Source organism: Struthio camelus, chromosome 8 (genome assembly GCF_040807025.1).
Source record: "Struthio camelus isolate bStrCam1 chromosome 8, bStrCam1.hap1, whole genome shotgun sequence".
Taxonomy (NCBI): Eukaryota; Metazoa; Chordata; class Aves; order Struthioniformes; family Struthionidae; genus Struthio; species Struthio camelus.
The window spans coordinates 12,201,177-12,219,129 of NC_090949.1; the positions used below are offsets into that span (position 1 = coordinate 12,201,177).

At 38.1% G+C, this 17,953-nt stretch overlaps 1 protein-coding gene across 8 annotated transcripts in view; it reads left to right on the plus strand.

The window, feature by feature from the left end:
* NEK7 (NIMA related kinase 7) overlaps positions 1-17,953 on the plus strand; it is a 78,078-nt gene that overhangs the window by 19,466 nt on the left and 40,659 nt on the right. For all 8 annotated transcript variants that reach the window (XR_011142469.1, XR_011142470.1, XR_011142468.1 and 5 more), the window contains 2 exons: positions 9,350-9,412; positions 10,016-10,126. Coding sequence is in view for 3 of the 8 variants with exons in the window: in XM_068952108.1 (XP_068808209.1) it covers positions 9,350-9,412; positions 10,016-10,126 (174 nt within the window). In the remaining 5 variants the exon portion in view is untranslated. The remainder of the gene's footprint in view (positions 1-9,349; positions 9,413-10,015; positions 10,127-17,953) is intronic.

A 17,953-nucleotide genomic window follows, 5' to 3' on the forward strand; every position in this document is an offset into this window, starting at 1 on the left:
AACATATGCTTTTTTTTTTTTTTTTTCCTCTCAAATGTTATTGACTAATGCATGTCAGGAGGGACTGTTTGCTGTGATCTGTAAAAAAAAAAAAAAAAAAAATTTCCATATGAAGGCTAGATTTAGGGAGAAGACTGTATTATCTGAATGGGAAATGAGATTTGGATGACCTATGGGGCAAAGGAAAAAAAGTACTAGGAGTACTGCGGTATGTCACGTAGAGATCCAATGGGTTGTGGCAGCGCTGACCGAGCTTTGGCAGAGAGCCATTTCAGCTTGCATAGTTGACTTCTAAAGCTGTTCCATAGTGGGACAGAAGAGCAAATCATTGCTGTGTTTCTGTGACGCTCCCTGTAGTTCTCTAGAAGTATATTTTTATATAGTCACTGGACTTAATTTCACTATAAATATACTTTACTGCATGTTTCTTTTCCGGGTGAGAAGTGACTGCATTTTGGAGGAGCTGTTATAGGTCTGCTCTGAATGTTTCTTGCTTTTAACTTCAGTCATGCTTCCTTTTATTCAAATCAAAATGATGTGTGGTTTTTTTTTTTTTTTTGGTCCTCATTAATGTTGTAAGCTCAACACGGACAAAACAGCCTAGGAATACTTCTTCCTATCACGTGAGATGCACTATATTCTCTGTATTTTGATTCAGTACCTGCGTATTGTCTTGGTCTGCTTTCCACATCTCCAAATTGAGACAGCGTCTCAATAACTGAGTTCTGGACTTCTCTCTGCTCTTCCATCTTCTGTCCATTTTCATCTCACATGTCAACTACTGCCTGCCTTCCTCTTTGATCTTGCAAGTCTCACTTTCCCCTTGAATTCATTTTTGTGGCTGGCTTGAATCCATCTCTGATCTTTTTCCGTGCGTTCTGTTAGTGGCTCCCCCTTTACCATTCCACTGTTTGTCTTTGCCTTCAAGGTCTGGTGTGACTTACCGTTCTTCAGTTATCCTCTCTTAAACAGTTACAAGATGTCAGGCCGTTCTTTGCTCCACAAAGATTTCCAGTTTTCCTTATGAAGCTTTCCAACAGGAATCTTTATATTCTACTATTAAAATTTTATTTGGCTGAAGTATGTACAATATTGATAAATGTTATATAAAACTGTTGTGGAACTCAACTTGAGCAGAAGCAAGTGACAGTAAGATGATGTGGGAGGAAGGACAAACAGATGGTGACAGAAACCACTCTTTCTGAGTTTGTGGTTGCTACTGAGTCCAGAATGAAGTAGTATTTTTCATTAGGTTTCTTGTAGGACATGTAGCATGGTGAAAACTATTTGTTATAATTTGCACTTTCTTACTAAAACTGTAACCAGCAGAATACACAAAATAGTATGTTTGGTCTTTTCTTCCACTTGTACCCTGTGCCCTTCATCTGCCTGTGTGTGATTTGTCGTCTTATAATTAGTGAAGTAATACTTACAGTAATTATTATATTCTCTCTCTATATTCTTTCCTGTGGAAACATATTTTTGAGATGCTGTTGAAATATTGCCTAAAAAAAAAACAGAATTAAAAACTACTGCTTTCATTAATGTTTAAGCTGCACTTAGTCAAAGAAATGTCAGAAAGATCCGCCACAGATAAACTATGAATGTAAAGCCTAGATTTGAAGTTAGATGACTTTCTTTACATGTGTTAAGTCTGTGGTCCAAATTACACTGCCTCGATCTAGGCTATGCCTAAGCAAGAAACAGTACATCTGTACTGCTACTGCTGTAGGTAACCCTTGCAGCAAACCTTGAGCACTGTCATATGTTGTTCTGTGCAATGGACGTGTAATGGTGACTTACGGGAGCGTAAGCAACGCTAGGTACCAGAACGAACTCTCACAGACCATCTTTAAGGGCCAAAAACACTCGGCTATCAATGAGTAAATAACAGTTTCTCTCTCTCTCTCTCTCTCTCTCTCTCTTTCTCTCTCTCTCATCTCTCAGTCCTGATTCTTGCCAGAAATCTACAAAATGCCTTATGAAACCAAGACGAGGTATTAAAGTTCAGAACATTACACGTTACCAAAACAGTGGCTTCAGTGAAGAGATTCGGGAGGGAACGTATGAGCTTCCTGTGTGCTGTAAAACCAGAGTACAATCTACTCGTTATTCTTGATCGGTTAGGTTATATAACACTTATCACCTCCCCACCTTTGTTTATCTCTGCTTTTTAACTGCCTGTTTAACATCCGTCAGTACAACCCACCTTTTCTTTCAAAGATGTTAGATTAAGCCAACTTTTGAACAGCAGGTCTCAGTGGTATTTGGCTTTGTGAGATTCTCCATCTATTTCAGACCTGAAGAAAGATTTCTGCATCTGAAAACCTTTGTAAATGCTGTTAGCAGTAATACCTTTTGTTGGACTAAGCCTCTGTCCTTAAATGATCACAACTATGGCAAATCAGCTAAGCATTTAATGATCAGCCAAAACATCATAATGAAGGCAAGTCACTAAATTGCCACATCACAAAATAAATTCCTGTCAGTGTGAACTGTGAAATTGGTATTAACCTAAACACATATAGATTAAAACGTTGTGTATATTTAGAATATAACATAAGAGTTATAAATATCTGAAGTCAGTGACTGTAAGGGTTTAGGAGTTCAGTTTAAATTGTGTTTCTTAGGTAAACCTTTGCTACTCCCAATGTTAAGGGAAAATGCATATTTTCACAAAATTCCAGATTCGTTTTATTTCTGCCTTGCACTGCTCTATGTTTCTTTCCCTTTCATTCCAGAATTGGAGACCCTATGTTACAGGATCAAACAATGAATCCTTTTTTCTAGCACTTTACATTCATTATTCATTGTACATTGTCAGTGGATTGTTACTTGGGGCTTGAATTAGAGATAATTAATCTTAGGAAAGCACTTGTAATTTCACACTTTATGAAACACCGTTGTCTCAATATAGCAGTGCTGTAGTGGCAAAATACCTTAATGCTAATTTTTGCTATTCAGTATCATAACTCTTAATATTTGTGTTCTATCAAGTCTTTGTTTTGCTTATTTGCATACAGATTTATCTTGCAACAGTCATGTTCATGTTTTGCTGTTGAAATACTTTTTGTTAAGGTATTTTTATTTTATGCAGAATTTGAAACAAATACTTTTGTTTTATGGGTTGAATTGCCATTTAAAAGGTGAGATTAAAAAGTCCTTTATCCTTCTAATATCAAAGAGGAAATCTTGGAAAAGCACTGGACTTTAGAGCATGAGGAATCAAGTCAACTCCCAGCGTGGCGTGTTTTGAAAGTGGTCGTTTGAAGTTAACATTCAAAGTTAACACTGATGCATTCATTTGACTTCAGAAATTAAGTTAAATTGGTATTTGGTAACTGATCAAATACCTCCTGTGCTTGGAAGCTCTAACTTCATGTACTCCAGCTGGTGGTTAAATGGTTTTGAAACTTTTTGGTATAGTGTGCACACAGCTCTTTAGGAGCTCTAGCTGCTAGTGAGCCTGTATGCAAGAAACGTGTTCAGGATGTTGATTTCATGTTTTGCAGTCTTCTTGGTTAACACATCCGCATAGGAAACAGTTCGTGTTCTGTATCTTATGAAAGCTTACACGCTATTCTAAAAATATTAATATTTCTTGACAACTCTTAAAATGGATATTTCTAAAATACTGAAAGAATAAAACTGCAATCCATCTGACACAGAGGTACTAGAGAAATGATTTAGTGCCAAGTTACCAGAAATCCCTGAGCTGCATAACATGCTATAAGAGTATTTTTGGAGAAGTGCCAGGGTATGCTTACCCTTCTACTCTTCCTTTGATACTTGCTATTGATTACAGTGGGAGATGGAAGACTGAGCTAAATGGATGTTTTATTTCACCTAGTTTACTGTTTCTGCATCCCTCTCTAGAAACAGAAAACACGTTTAACATATTCATTGGTTTATTGTATGTCCTGGCCAAAAAAATCTTAGAATTTTGTTAAGGGCTTTAAAAGGTCCTCTTAAGTCTCTGTAGTTGTATTTGCATAATTGTTTTCAGGAATTTCACAGTACCAAGCCAACTAGGGTATGCTGCTTACCATGACACTTGTGATTATACTCTGAAAACTGACACACGCAAAAATGTTTAATATCACCTCTGCTTATTATTAGATTTTCCACAGCAAACATAATTATTCTGTAGAAATGCTAATCTTATAGCCCTCAAAAATAGAAATTGGGGAAAATAATTAAAATTTTTATTAAAAGCTGTTGTCTTACACTGCGCAATTTGTGCGGGCTAGAGAAACACACCCCCAGCCTGAATTACCCTATGGTCCTGACCTTATAAGTGGAGCCAAGAATTAGAATTTATTGTTAGTCTAATTAATGTCCTAGCAGTCTAATCAAAATGTAGCGGTTCTTCTTATTAGCCAATTACAGCGATGCTAACACTTATAGTCCAATTTCGGCTAGTTCCCAGTAATTGATATACACAGACTTCCTCGTATCTGCCCCATTCATGCTCACCCTTCCAGTGCAGCGTTACAGGGAATCATCGGTACGGTAAATAGTCCCGAACCCTCTCCTGGAGGAGGATGTTGATGGTAGATCTTCCTCGGCTGTGCGTCCGCTTGGGATTATAACGTGTGCTTTCACGCGGTCAGTTGCTAATGCTTCTTACCTGGTCCAAAAGTTTGCTGACATGAGCCGCTTAGGTTTTGTTAGACTTTTGCCATATCTGATGCAGTTTCCTTAAGGTAAGACCGTACGATTGCACAAAGCTGAGGTGAAGCTAAAAACAAGTGAGACGTTAGACACCTAACTGTAGCAGCTTTGGTACAGGTGAGTCATCCAGTTGCTAGGCATGTGCTGCGACAGCTAAAACCAGGCCAAAAAATAAGTTTGGGCCAAGACAGCTCGAGACAAAACGTGAGGAATCCTTAGGCATTGTGTTGCAGCGCCAGGACGAGGCCTGTGGCTCGCCGATAGCGGTGGTGACCGTGCTGACTGTGCGACAGGGCTGCCTGGTGTGCCTGTGAGGTACCTGTGTGTAGCGCACGCTGGACTGTGAGCTGACCTTTCAGGTTGGTTTGCTGAGTAATATTAGCTGAAGATGGAATAAGTCTTTTTTGCAAGCTGTAAATGTTTGCATTCTTGCAAGCATTTGCAAGAATGGAAATACTGACATAACCTGAAATCTTTATGTCAATGGCCAGTCGGCAGTAAACCACAAAGTCTCCTGTGTAATAATTTGGTTTCCTGGAATTCCTGTAAAACGATCATTCTCATAGCTACCACGTGCCACATGTAAATTTTGACATACACTTTGAAAGGATATTCTTAAACTTACAAAATCTTTTATTGTGGCTTCCATTTTTTGGTGTAAGATGTTCTACGGTACTAAGTCATCTTGTGATGAAGTGTAATTTTATTTGTTTGCTTCTGTTTATACTAGTTTCCTTGAGGGCTGATGTGGCAGAAAATAGAGTAGGTGCCTCTGATCTGAAATGGAGCGGTTTTACAAAATGGAAAGAAAGTCTATTGAGAAAAGAATCTGCAAGTAGCTTGAATGTGAAGAGGTTAGAGATTCTTCAGAGGCTCAAGTTTTCCTCCTCTTCCCCCTCCTAGTCTTGTGGTTGGATGAGGCTTATGTTGGTGGAAATAAAATTCTGGATTTCTGGGAGATATTGACGTTCTTTCGAGGTCAGATTTGGGTCAAGATCTGACTGAAAACTAGAAAAATTATGTACCTTAAATCTTCAGAGTATCTTGCTTAGCGTTTGTAAGCATCAAATAAGACTCAATTTTTCTGTAGTACATTATTTCATTCAAATAGTGTTTGAAATACTCAGTTTAGCTGAAGCTGTGACAGGTGTGTGTCTCTACTGTATGAAGAATAGCAAAAATCTAGAGAGTCATGTTTATGAAACTTAAGTTTGACCTTTCCTGAGAGCAGCTAGTCTTAGCCTAGTAGAGACCTTAGACTGTTTAATAACAGATTAGAGGTACTGAGAATGCCAGTGCTCAGAATACTCAAACAAAATTCTGTCTTTTCCTTTCCTGGGATCCCTTGATGCTAAATCTTTTACTGTCCCAAATGTAGGGCTTTATCAGAGGAATAACAAAACAGCAAGAACAGAGATATCATTTTACGTCCCTAATCAGAGGCATAGCTTATGAAAAATTTGCTGCCGCACTTGCTTGTTCAGGTGTGGTGGCAAATACTTCTAATATAGATGCAGTTAATGTGCCTCTTCCCCCATCCCCCTCTCCCCCTCCAAAAAGGTAAAGTAATTTAAACGCAACAGGCTGTAACTCCTGGCAATTAAAAGGAGAGTTGTCCCTGTGTTCATGTCTGAAGTGTGCACACGGATGTAGGGCATGATGGTTCACCTGGCATGGCGTTTGAGTTTCCCTTTGAGGGAGCCCTGTACGCCAGCCATCGGCGTCCAGCTAGGGCTCAGAATAGGCAATGCTTCCCTTTTTTTTTGTGACTGTGATTAAAGGGGCTTCTTAAAACCGTTTGGGGTTAATTGTTCAAATAAAGCAGGCTTCTTATTATTTCATGAATGTGGTGGTAGTATCCACAGACACTCTGTTGTGTGCCTGTGTTGCTCTGTTCCTTTAAAATTGCCCATCTCTGAGAGAAAAATGAGGCCTATGCTAAGCACGCTGTAATAGCATTGTATTTTCCCCTTTTTGGATGCTGATTAGCCTCGACTTAGAGAATTTTGGAGAGTTTGCCAGAATTCGTTGCGTCTCAGACACACAGTGTTGCAAAGGCAAATATCTGCCATGTTGGTTATAGGGTTTAGTATGTTGTTAAATATGTAGAATTGCTTAACCAACTGCAAGGGTTTGGCTCGGGTCAAGTTATTTTGTGTTAAAGAACAAAAAGATAAGGGTGTATTTCCAGTGTAACCTCAGTAGAGAACCAAAATTTGTAGTTACTTAGTGTCCTGCAGCGTCATTGGAAGGGCTTACGAAATTTGTCTGTCTGTACTTCAAGAAAGTGAGGAAAAGTATCAGAAATACCTGATAAGTGACTTAGTCGGGAGTTGAAATGGAGTTAACACAGTCATTAACAGGTGTAAACTACTCTGTTTTTATCACACAACCCCCTGGTTTTGATTTTAAATCTTGAAATTGTGCCTTGTATAACTTCTCCAAATCTAATGAGCCGGTAATTCTAGTCAGGTACAATTTTCGGTCTAAAAATTCTGTTTGCAGCTTTGATTCAGGTTCTCAATTGTTAGGAGTTCTGTATGTCTGCTTCTGAATCTCTCTGTAACTCATAAGGAATGTTCTTATTTGATCGTTGTATGGAAACTTAGCAAAAATGTGAATGGGTTGGTTACTTTCGCGTGGACTCTGAGATAGGTAGCAAGGAAAAGCAAAGTGAATGTCAGGCTGACTGTGTTACTTTGTGCCTGGCTGTTGATCTCCCTAGTAAGTTGTTCCAAAGATCTACTGTGACAATTTATGGTAAGGGCAGTATTTCATGTATTGTTCTGTGTTACTTGGAATGACTATCGATAGTCCTAATGCTACTCCTGTCTCCTAAACAGCGTGTATTCAGAAAACTAAATGGAATTGTGACTGACTTTGGCTGTGATAAATTTGGTGATACGTGTGATTTTAAATCTCCTTCAGGGCATGTCCCTATAGCTGCCCCTTCTTTTCCTTACTTCCCACCACAGGCTTTCACTGATTCTTTTGGGGAGAGGGCAAGTAAAATTTTCTGTTGGCTGATCTTTTAGTTGACAGGTAAGGACAACAATGTTCTCACACCTTCCCAGCACTTTCTCACTTTATATGCTACCTCTAATATTTAGAAATTTCCTACCAAAGTCATTGCAGTCCTTCATGACAGTACCACATATTAGGACTTCAGTCTGTTGTCAACATGATTAAAGAGCAGTGCTTTTGTAATTCAGATTTGAGATTTGTAACAGATGCAGGCTCTTTCTTCTCTTCCACTGGGTATGTTCCCAACCTTAATTCATAAACTTTCTTTTCTGTCTTCTCCATCAGTATTATTTACCTTCTAATACTTATACCTAAAACTTCATATAGAGTACTATTTTCTTCTGTTACATCTGAGATTGATTGCTTTCTTAGTGTTAGTATTCCTTTTCTTGTGACTTACCATGCTGTGTTTCTGCTATGTTCCCCCCATCTCCTCCTTGAATAGTTACTTCTAGTTCAATCTGCTTATTTCCCATCATCCTTGCTTAACTCTACAAGTAGTTGTGAGATGGTTTATTTCTTGGAAAGTAGTTCTATTTTCTTCTTTCCTTCCTCTTCTTTTTTTTTTTTTGTTGTTATCTTCCTCTCCTATAAGTTTGACTTTTCAGTAGTTAACTTATAGTTATCTTTTTTGTGAAGTGATTCTTACATCTGCTCCAGCCTGATTTTTCTTATGCCCAGACTTGAAGCCAGGAGATTGGATTTCTGAACTGAAGTAGGGGCTAGGCAGCAGGGTATCCTCAGCAAGGGCTGCGTGCTGCAAACAAAAACTAGACTCCTGCCTTCAGTTGGTTTAAGGAGTGACTCACAGACTGCGAAGAGTGTCATGTCCAGTGAAGTCTCGGCTGGGTATAACAGGTCACGTGCGGACTTGCTGATTTATTTGAGGTATTTGAGGGGCGGACAAGGACTCTTAACTGGGAAAAAAGATTACTGGGCTTAACTTTGGAGGAGGCAAAGATGAGATACGTTGCAGTGTTATTTTTGAGCAGATGGGAGGTGAGGGGGGAAAAAAAAAAGAGCAGAGATGTCCAAGCGTAAAAAGCTGTAAGAGTCAAGGTGACAAGTTAGAAATATGGGCTTGAGTAAACAGGTTGCAGAACCCAAATCACTTCTTTGCCATCTCCAGTTCTCTTTTCCATTTTTCTCTTCACTGAGCAATGTTAAGTTTTCATTCTGAGAGCGAACAAAAATGTAGTTATTACTTAAGGGAGACAGCAGCAAGATACTAGGAAAGAAGGGTATGCTCAGTATTAAAACTAATCAGTTTGTGATAATAGCGTAGCAGGAAGAGGAGAAGAAGCTGAAGTATTTGGGTTGGAACTAACTTGAAGGAAAGATGTTCAAGTATTGCTGTATATATATGAACAGATACACAGAGATGGCAATTAAATCCTTGGAAAGCTTGTACTTATGATGTACTTTTTCCCTGTGAAGGGACTAAAAGAGTTGATACAGTGAGTCAGTACTTTAAGGATTATAGTGTTACCAGCTGTACTCAGCATATTAGGAATATTTCTTATTGCAACATTATGTGTAGCCACGAAATGCGTAACTCAAGGTGCTTTATAGATGCTGTGAAATGATAATAGTGATTACTCAGTTTGCTATTATTTTATCACTTAATAAAAATCTTCTCTCTTGTGCATAGATATTTGATTTAATGGATGCCAAAGCCCGTGCTGACTGCATCAAAGAAATAGACCTTCTTAAGGTAAAAAGAATTGTTTGAAAAATGTGCAGCCTTCATCAAAATGTGTTTTTTTTTTTTTCCTCATAAACACACTTGAAGTGTCCCCTATTGTCTCTGTAGAGGTTTTAAAAGCTTCACTTAAGGTATTTAGTAATTCTTAATTCCTTTAAAATTTAACTTTGAAAAGTATTGAAACATGGGTAACTTCTCAAGTAGAAGTTCTTTTGCTAAAAATTCAGTATGGTAAATTAACTAAGCATGTACTGCGTAAAGTAAAATACTGATCTAAAAAAATCTGACTGTACTGTTTCAGGAAACAAAAACCGTGTTGTACGATGACAGAAGTTAAGTGTGCCATCACATAGAGTCATTGAAGCCAAATTCTTTAAAACTGCAACTTCCAATCATCCTGTTGATCCTAAAATGGCCTCATGTTTTTGCAATCTTAACATGCTTATCTATAAATGCTTCTAAGTGCATACTTTTCGTATTATATTTATATCTACTGTGATAGATTTTTAGGGGGTTCTTTTGTTTGTCTAAACAAGAATGTTTCATTTGTCGGTCATAAAAGATGAAGATGTGCTCTGTGTTAAAACATGCTTTACTATTTTGCCTTATTAGCAACTGAATCATCCAAATGTAATTAAATATTATGCCTCATTCATTGAAGACAATGAACTGAACATAGTGTTGGAATTGGCTGATGCTGGAGATCTCTCTAGAATGATAAAGGTAAGAATTACTATTTTTAGTATTAAAAGCTTTTAACAACTTGTTTGTTTGGCTTTTCATTCTTACTCCTAACTGTGTTGAGTGAAATTAACATGGCAGATCTTGTGGAGGACAGTGGAGTGCTTACACACAGATTTTTTTTTTTTTTTGGTATGCCCAATGTTGATGCATATGTAAATATATTTTTTTAAAGTTACTGCCCAGAGTGTAATTGCAGGTGGGAACGTAACTAGACTTTAATTGTATTAGCATTAGGAGAAGCATAAGAAGCTGTAAAGAAAAGCCCTGTTACCACCATTTAAAACAATTCGTGTTGACCACTTTCCTCATCTTGGCACAACTGCATTTTGTGTTCAGATATTCTGCTCCCTCTTTTGACACTGAAAGCAGAGAAGGCTGGAGTCATAAAGCAGAAGAAGTGTTTTTTCTATAATCTTGGGCTCCAACTGTTAACCACTTTAGCAAACAAAATGATTAAAATAGAAATAGCTGCATCATTTTCTAGATTTAGTCAAACGCTGCTATGTCTTGAGACTATCAAATTAAATCTTTTGAAAATACATTTGGTGATTTGGTTGAAGTCATGTGTAGTGAACTTGTTAATATTAGTGCATTATTAGTTAAGTGCTTTCTTTCATCCTTTTAAAATTCTTATTCTTCAACTAATCAGAGAATGTCATCCAAGAGATGTTGTATAAAGTTCATATTCTGGAGTTTGCTTAACTATTAACCAACATTTTTACCTTTCGGTTTATCATCTGACAACCACTTATTCTGTACTCCTACAGTTATTCCACTGGATCTTGGTTTTAGCCTGTCCCTTTGGTGTACTTTCTTGTGTATGCACCAGTGTTATTGTTGTCAGCACAGCCTAACTCGGAATAAAGAATGCTAGCCTGTTAGTATTCTCTCAGCAGACCCAGAACAGCATTTTGCTGTTTTATTTAGGACCTATGTGAATAGAGCATGTTAATTTCTTAATTAAGGACTTTTATACTGCCTTTTTTTTTTTGAGCTTTTGAAGAATATTCCCTTCTAAATTGATAATTGAAAGGTAGGACGGTCAAAATTTGGTTCTAAACAGGTTGACAGTGTGCTGTTAATATTTATATCCAAATTTGATATTTGTCTTCAGCTCATGAATTATTAATTCTGTGGGCTTACATTTCATAAAACATAAAGGGAGGTTTGTCTTTTCTTTTGAATGTTCAGTTTTGACACAACAGTTATTAATATGAGTGCTCTGTGACAGATCGCCTTATGGCATGTCTGGGTTTATGACCCATTGAAGCTTTTTTTCCCCTCTTTTTTTTGTTTTTGTTTTGTTTTTTGTTTTAATCCAATGTGTGAATAAAAGCTCCTTCAGTGCAGTTGGCCTCATTACACCTTGTCCAAGTCGGTGGGCATTTCTTAAAGGCTCGATCTTGGAGGCAGTTTGTGATTGTCCTCTTAACACAGGGATCATGTTTAATGTAGCAAACTTAGATTGCTGTTTGAAATTAATGACAGTCTATCAGACTGTTATTAAATATGTATGAGGTGTCACAATGCACTCAGTCTTCATGCTGCTTGTGGAGGAAATGATTTGATAGACTATTTGGATGGTATGAGTTTAAGTGTATGAGGGCGCATCAGTTAAATAGTGTCATTTGAAAGGAATATTTTTAAAATTATCTGAAAAATAAATTATATGTAATGGTATGAAAACTTCCTAGCAAAATGTCTGCCTGTCACATTACTGGGGTAAATAGCTATATTGTGCTAGGTTTAAAAAAAAAAAAAAAAAAAAAAAAAAAAAAGCTTTGGTTTCCAGTGTTCTTGATAGAATGCGACCGTAAGTTTGCTGGAAAGTATGGAGGCAAACCCAAAAGAGCACCTGGGTATCAGGCTGCTACGTGAAGCATGTTTTTGAAATTTTAAATGACCACAGATTGAGTGACACTAAAACCAATGTTAACGTCTGACAAAAACTACTGTAAGACAATTTTTCTTTAGAACCTCCGTTCTCAAAAGTAGAAGCATCCAAAATTGAGGATTTTTTTTAATCTTAAAATTTGTACTGACCTGACAGAATTTTTGAATACTTCATATTAGTAATACTGAGAGGCAAACATGATCAGTGCGTGGGAAATGCTTATTTTTGATTCTGCAGTTGATTTTGCGCTAGGCCTAAAATGTCATGAATGATATACCTTAGTATTGTGTAACCTCTGTATAGGAATGATGAAAGAAGGAAGAATTATTTATTTTTCTGTAGCTGTGAATTAGGCTACTGGATACTATTATGTCAGAGATTTTGTGTGTAAATAATTGCTTGCTTCAGAGCATCCTGATGAATGTAGCTAAGTAATTCATAAATTAACTATTCATTATTTCCCAGTTAGTTATGAAGGAGAACCTAAAGTTTCTATTGGACAAAATATTTTCCATATGTTACATCCATTGCAGAAATAAATGGAATATAAAGCCATATATTGAAGACTTAAATGAAACTTAATGCTCCTTTTTTTTATATTAGTACATTCAGTACTTTGTTTGACCATGCAGAACTTACATATTCTGTATATTTCAGAGGTTTCATAAGATTAAAAAAAAAAAAAAAAGCACAAAACAAATCCTTTCAGCTTAGTTGAATAGAAGTCCAGATTTAATTCACTTTTTTTTTTGTTGGTAGTGTTTTCTTGTATTATACAGAAATTCACCTCTAAATTTTCTCAATGGTATTGGGGTGATATGATAGCAGCAAATATTCTAGCTCGTGTGGGTACCAGTATTGTTCCAAGATGGAGCAGTATTAACTAACTGCCTGAATTAGGCATGTAGCAGTTGTACTGTACTGTGTACAAATAGCAGCAAAGCTAAGGCATGATAATCTGTCCCCTTTGCAAGCCTGCAGTGGGTCATCTTTGCTGTATGACTTGCTGGGAAGATGGATCTGCCTGTATCTTTGGTTTGGGGTGAGCCTGGTTCAATTACAGGGGCAAGACCGATTTGGTACCTGAAATAGTTCCCAGTCAGGAAGGGATTTTGCAGGACCTTCTCCAAAGCCTGTTGGGCTCCGTATGGGCTGTCACTGTGGCCCAGTTTGTCCCTTTTGACTGCTACGCACAGCTGCAGCACACTTGTGCAATGTTGTGCTTGTTTCCCATGTTCATTGTCCATCATTTGTAGGTGTCTCCACTGTGGAGTGTGGTGATCTTAGCATAATGCATAACCAAGGTCAAGGGTCGGTCATGAGAGCTGTTGGTTGTAACACCACCTCCTATCGCGATATAAAAATACATTGTAAAGCTGGTTTTAGACTTGATAATAAAAGCAAAATTATGGAATATAGGTCCCTTTTCTTAGTAGTCATGGTTCTCCTGCAGTATGGACATTGGGAGGTGAGGGAGAGGGAATTATTCTGTGGCAGCATTACCTTGTTTGGGGATATTTTTTTTTTTTCCTCTGTAAAGCAACAGCTGATATACTGGGTAAAGAAAATGCCACAAATAATGAAAAACCTGCTAATTGCATTAATCAAGGAAATATATTAGGATGATTCATTAAAATGAACAAGTTAGTCTGTGCTGAATATTTTGAAACAGTACAATTTGAGCTGTTTTGCAGAGCAGTTAAGATATTTTATTTAAGATTAATTTGAAGTTATTAAGAAGGCTTGTAAGAAGGGGTCTTACCAAGATCCTAAAATATTTTTGAACTACAAATGCAATAAACTCCTAGGTTTGTTTCATTTCTGTAGATATTTTTAGTTTTTCTGGCAAATTATCTTAGCACACCAAAAAAGCGGTAACTCTTAAACTGAATATGTCACACGGATCTTAAGTTAGATCATGTTTTGGGAACAAGCATGAAAGCTTTCATCTAAAAAGTAGAAAATGAACGTGTTAGTGCCTCTCTCAAGATAGACAGAAAATAATTTGAGTTCCACAAAATGTCTCCTAGGCATTTTACCCACTCTTCAGAGAATACTTTTCTGTATGTTTTCTCCAAATTCAAATAAAAAAAATTACATACACTATAATTAACTGGGTAGAGTAAGGCAAACGTTTCAATACTTCAAATCAGTATGAAGTTCATACTGAGTTCTGTGGCTTCCGTAGTTGGGAACAGTGCAGTCTTTGTCCTTAACCGTAATTTTTTTATTGGACAATTAAAATATAGTTACCTCCTTCCAAACAACTGATGCATGTCTAAATTGCTAGTTGCAATAGCAGCTCTTTTTAGAGTCTTATTTACAATCCTATTGTTCATCATTCTGACACTTCACCTGTGATGGATACTTTGGGCATCAACTTGTGAAATTGAGTCAGGCAAGTTCTCCTGTCTGTATGGTCTGAGGTGCAGACCCTCCTTCCTTTCCCATGCCAATATAAATAAATTAGCAGTGAGCTTTGTTCGAACCTGTTTGTGGTACTCGGTGTAAAGAGTGGAAAGAGGATTTTTGTTACAGCAACGGCCACGAAGACTCACCTAGATGTATAAATTCTTCTGATGCCGGAGTTCATGTGTGCTTGACAAAAATTGCTAGAGCACAGCAGCAGAAGTAATGAATTTCCATACGTGTAGAATCTACTGCATGAATCCCTTTCACCTCCTAGTGCTGACAATGTTGCACCTGAGCGGTGAAGAATGCTACAACCTATAGTATGGGTGACTGAAATTGCTTTACCAGAAATGGCTTTTTCCGGATGCTTGGATGGGCCGAGCAACGGAACTGAGAGAAGGGAGCGTTGCTTTCCTATCTCTCAGTACAAGGGGAGGAGTTCTCCTTCTTTCTACTAACACAGAGAAGGAAGTAATCCGAGATAAATGCAGAGAACAGACTAGGTAAAGGAAAGAGTAGACTGGGACAAGCAGCCAAATAATACTGCAGGAGGAGAGAGGATCTGACTGGGAATGGGGAAGACCACCTTGATTGAGACTATTTGGGCAAAGAGATGAGCAGGTTTTGCAAGAAGTTAGACTTGGAAGTGACTATGCAAGGCAGTAGGGGCTGAAGAGTGTAAGAGAATGAAAACCTGGCAGTGATAGATCAGCAGAGTATGGAAGAGGAGTCCCAGTACTAGAGATGAGAGCAATGAGATTAGGGAGGGAGCTAGTGGGTTGCCAGAGAATAGGGCAGGTTGGGAAAGGATACTAAAGAGAGACAAACTGGCTGCCAATAGAGAGACAGCTTGGATGGGGTGCCTTGGAGCGGCTGGGAGCAGGCTGGGATCATATAAACAAAGAAAATGGGGCTAAGGAACAGAGACAAGGAAGGGACAGGCCCGAGACAAAGGTAAAGATGAGGCAAGTTGCATAGGCATTACGGCTCAATCAAATGGAAGGTGACCGCACAGAGGAACTGGTTGTCTGCAGCATGCTGCCATGCAGAGACTGGAGTGGTGTTCAGGGGGGTCGGGAGTGCTGCTGTTACGCTGTCAGCAAGTGTACATGCCATCAGCTGGCAGTGCCTGTCCTTCAGCCACCAAAGGGTGATAATCTGTTTTATAAGTTACTACTTGGCCAGCTCCAGCACTAGCTGTGGCTGTGAGTGTGCCAACTCTGGTAAGCTGTGCTTAGCAATATAATAGAGAAGGTACACTTCTTCTGTGTGGTGGTGGTGGTGGTGTTTGTTTTTTGTTTTGTTTTGGAATGGAATTGCATGCATCCATCCATAACCTACAGAACAGACACAGAAGCTGCAAAATTAAATATCTTGTACTACAGCAAATGACAGGATCACTTCTTCCTTGCTTCATTCAGTGTTAAGGCTGCAGCAGCTCTGGATGGGAATCATGGTTGTGCAGTACACGCTGTGATTTGTTGAATCTGTGCTGCCTTCTTTGCTGCAGTGATATATAGTTTTCAGGGCAGGGAATTTCAGGAAGACAAAGAAGGCTTCATGGCTCATGCGCTCGAATGCTGTTCCAAAGACTGTCCTTTGTTACTTTCCTTGGTACAGTTCCTATGGGATACTGTATAAACCACTTCAACCACTTTTTTGATGGGAACTGTAATTGCTTATTCCATGTTCCTGGATAATCAACTCGGTGAAACTCGGATTTGATTTGTAGAAGCGTTGCATGTTCATGGCTTCATCTGATCTCGGAGGAAACTGCTTTGAAGATGAACTGTTTCACAAAGCTAAGGATGCTGAAAATAAGATGCTTAAGATTGGTGCCAAATTAATCAGCACTTTTGATCTTAGTTCTTTGCCCCACGTGCTCATCTGTAAAATGGGGATATTACTACCTCTTGATTTCTAAAGCAGTTTGTGATGATAAACTTCACAAAGTTTGTTTTATTAATGTGATATTCCATTGATGGATGCCAGGAACCCCCTCTTCCCCAAAGAAATATCACTTTAATAATAGATTTTTGAATTGTGCACAAAAAATAAGGCCTAGAGACTTTTTCAATACTTTATTTTCAGTTTGGTATAATTGCTCACTAACGGAGTGTCATGAATGAATGAGGAAAGGATCTTCTGGAATTAAAAAAAAAAGACTCTGAAGGGGGACAAATTAAGGTGACTTTAATTCTGAGATTTTATTTATTTATATACATTTACATCTGGGTGCTTGGCATTGTGATTTTGTAAAAAGTATTTTTTCCATGATAGTAAAATCTTAGTAGCCAGTATTTTAATGTGGTTTTTCCTTTTCATGTAATGATTTAGCATGGTCTGTAAACAGAAGTTTTAGAAAAGGGGATTAGAGTGTTTTGGTTTTCAGCTCACTTGCCCCTGCTCAGCTCTTTTGCATGCACACTGTTTCTGTGTCTCTCTCTCTCTCTCTCTCTCTCTCTCTCTCTCTCTCTCTCTCTCTTACTTTTTTTCTCCCTGACCGCTGGATTTAATAGAAGAAGCATCTACTGCCAAAACTTCTGACATATGATCTTTTTGTTTAGCGTATACTTACGTTTTATAATTCAGAACAGTTTGGCACCTTGCTGAAATTACATCATTGATAAATGTTAAAAGCTTCAAAATATTTGCTCAGTGTATCTCAATGCTTTTTAATGTTGTATGTCACCTTTATTTTTAGCTTTTTTGTGTATTTATTTTTGAAAATACTTTAAAAATAGTAGACCATAGTTTGAAGTAGTGTATAATACACTAAGGTTGTAGCACAGTATGTGTTAATGATAGAACAAAGCTGTTTTTTTTTTTTTTAATATGTTCTTCTAAAGGAGAAACAAGGGCTTTGAGCCAGTCAGGCTAATTTTTACCATTAACTTTTTTTTTTTAACTCCTGAAAATCTTTTTCTTAAAACATTTATTGGTAATTGAAAAACAGTGCCTCCTTATTCACCTTCATATGTTTGTTAAATATGCCGTAAATAAAAAAGGGGGGAGGTATTTTCAATGGGAACCGAGTGACTGTGTGGATGGAATTGTGACAGATTTAAAGGGGAAAAAAAAAAAAAGGCGTTGGTAAGAAAGCTTATTTTGTTAAGGTTTTACTTCCTGTACTCGTATGGTGCCAGGGCGCACGGCAGGGACCTGCCTGGCGCCCTTCCTCTCGGCGGCCTTCAGCCAGGGCAAGAGCAGCGGCAGCGGGGCGCCGTGTGCAGGAGCAAGGAGAGCCGACTTGTCCTGCAGCTTAGCCCTAAACCCAGGCGGGTAACTGGCTTGGGTAAGTGCCAGGCAGCCTGGTCCGTTTTTTTCTGTGAATCGGCCATTGTCTTTGTCTACCGTTAAAACAATTAAGAATAGGCAAACAGATTTTTCTGCTAAAATAGTTAGACCCTCAATGCTGTTTTATGCTATGGACAGTCCTGTCTAGGCTCTCAAAACAAGCAGTGGTGGCAGTCATCTAGAAAAAGTTAACTTGGTGTTAA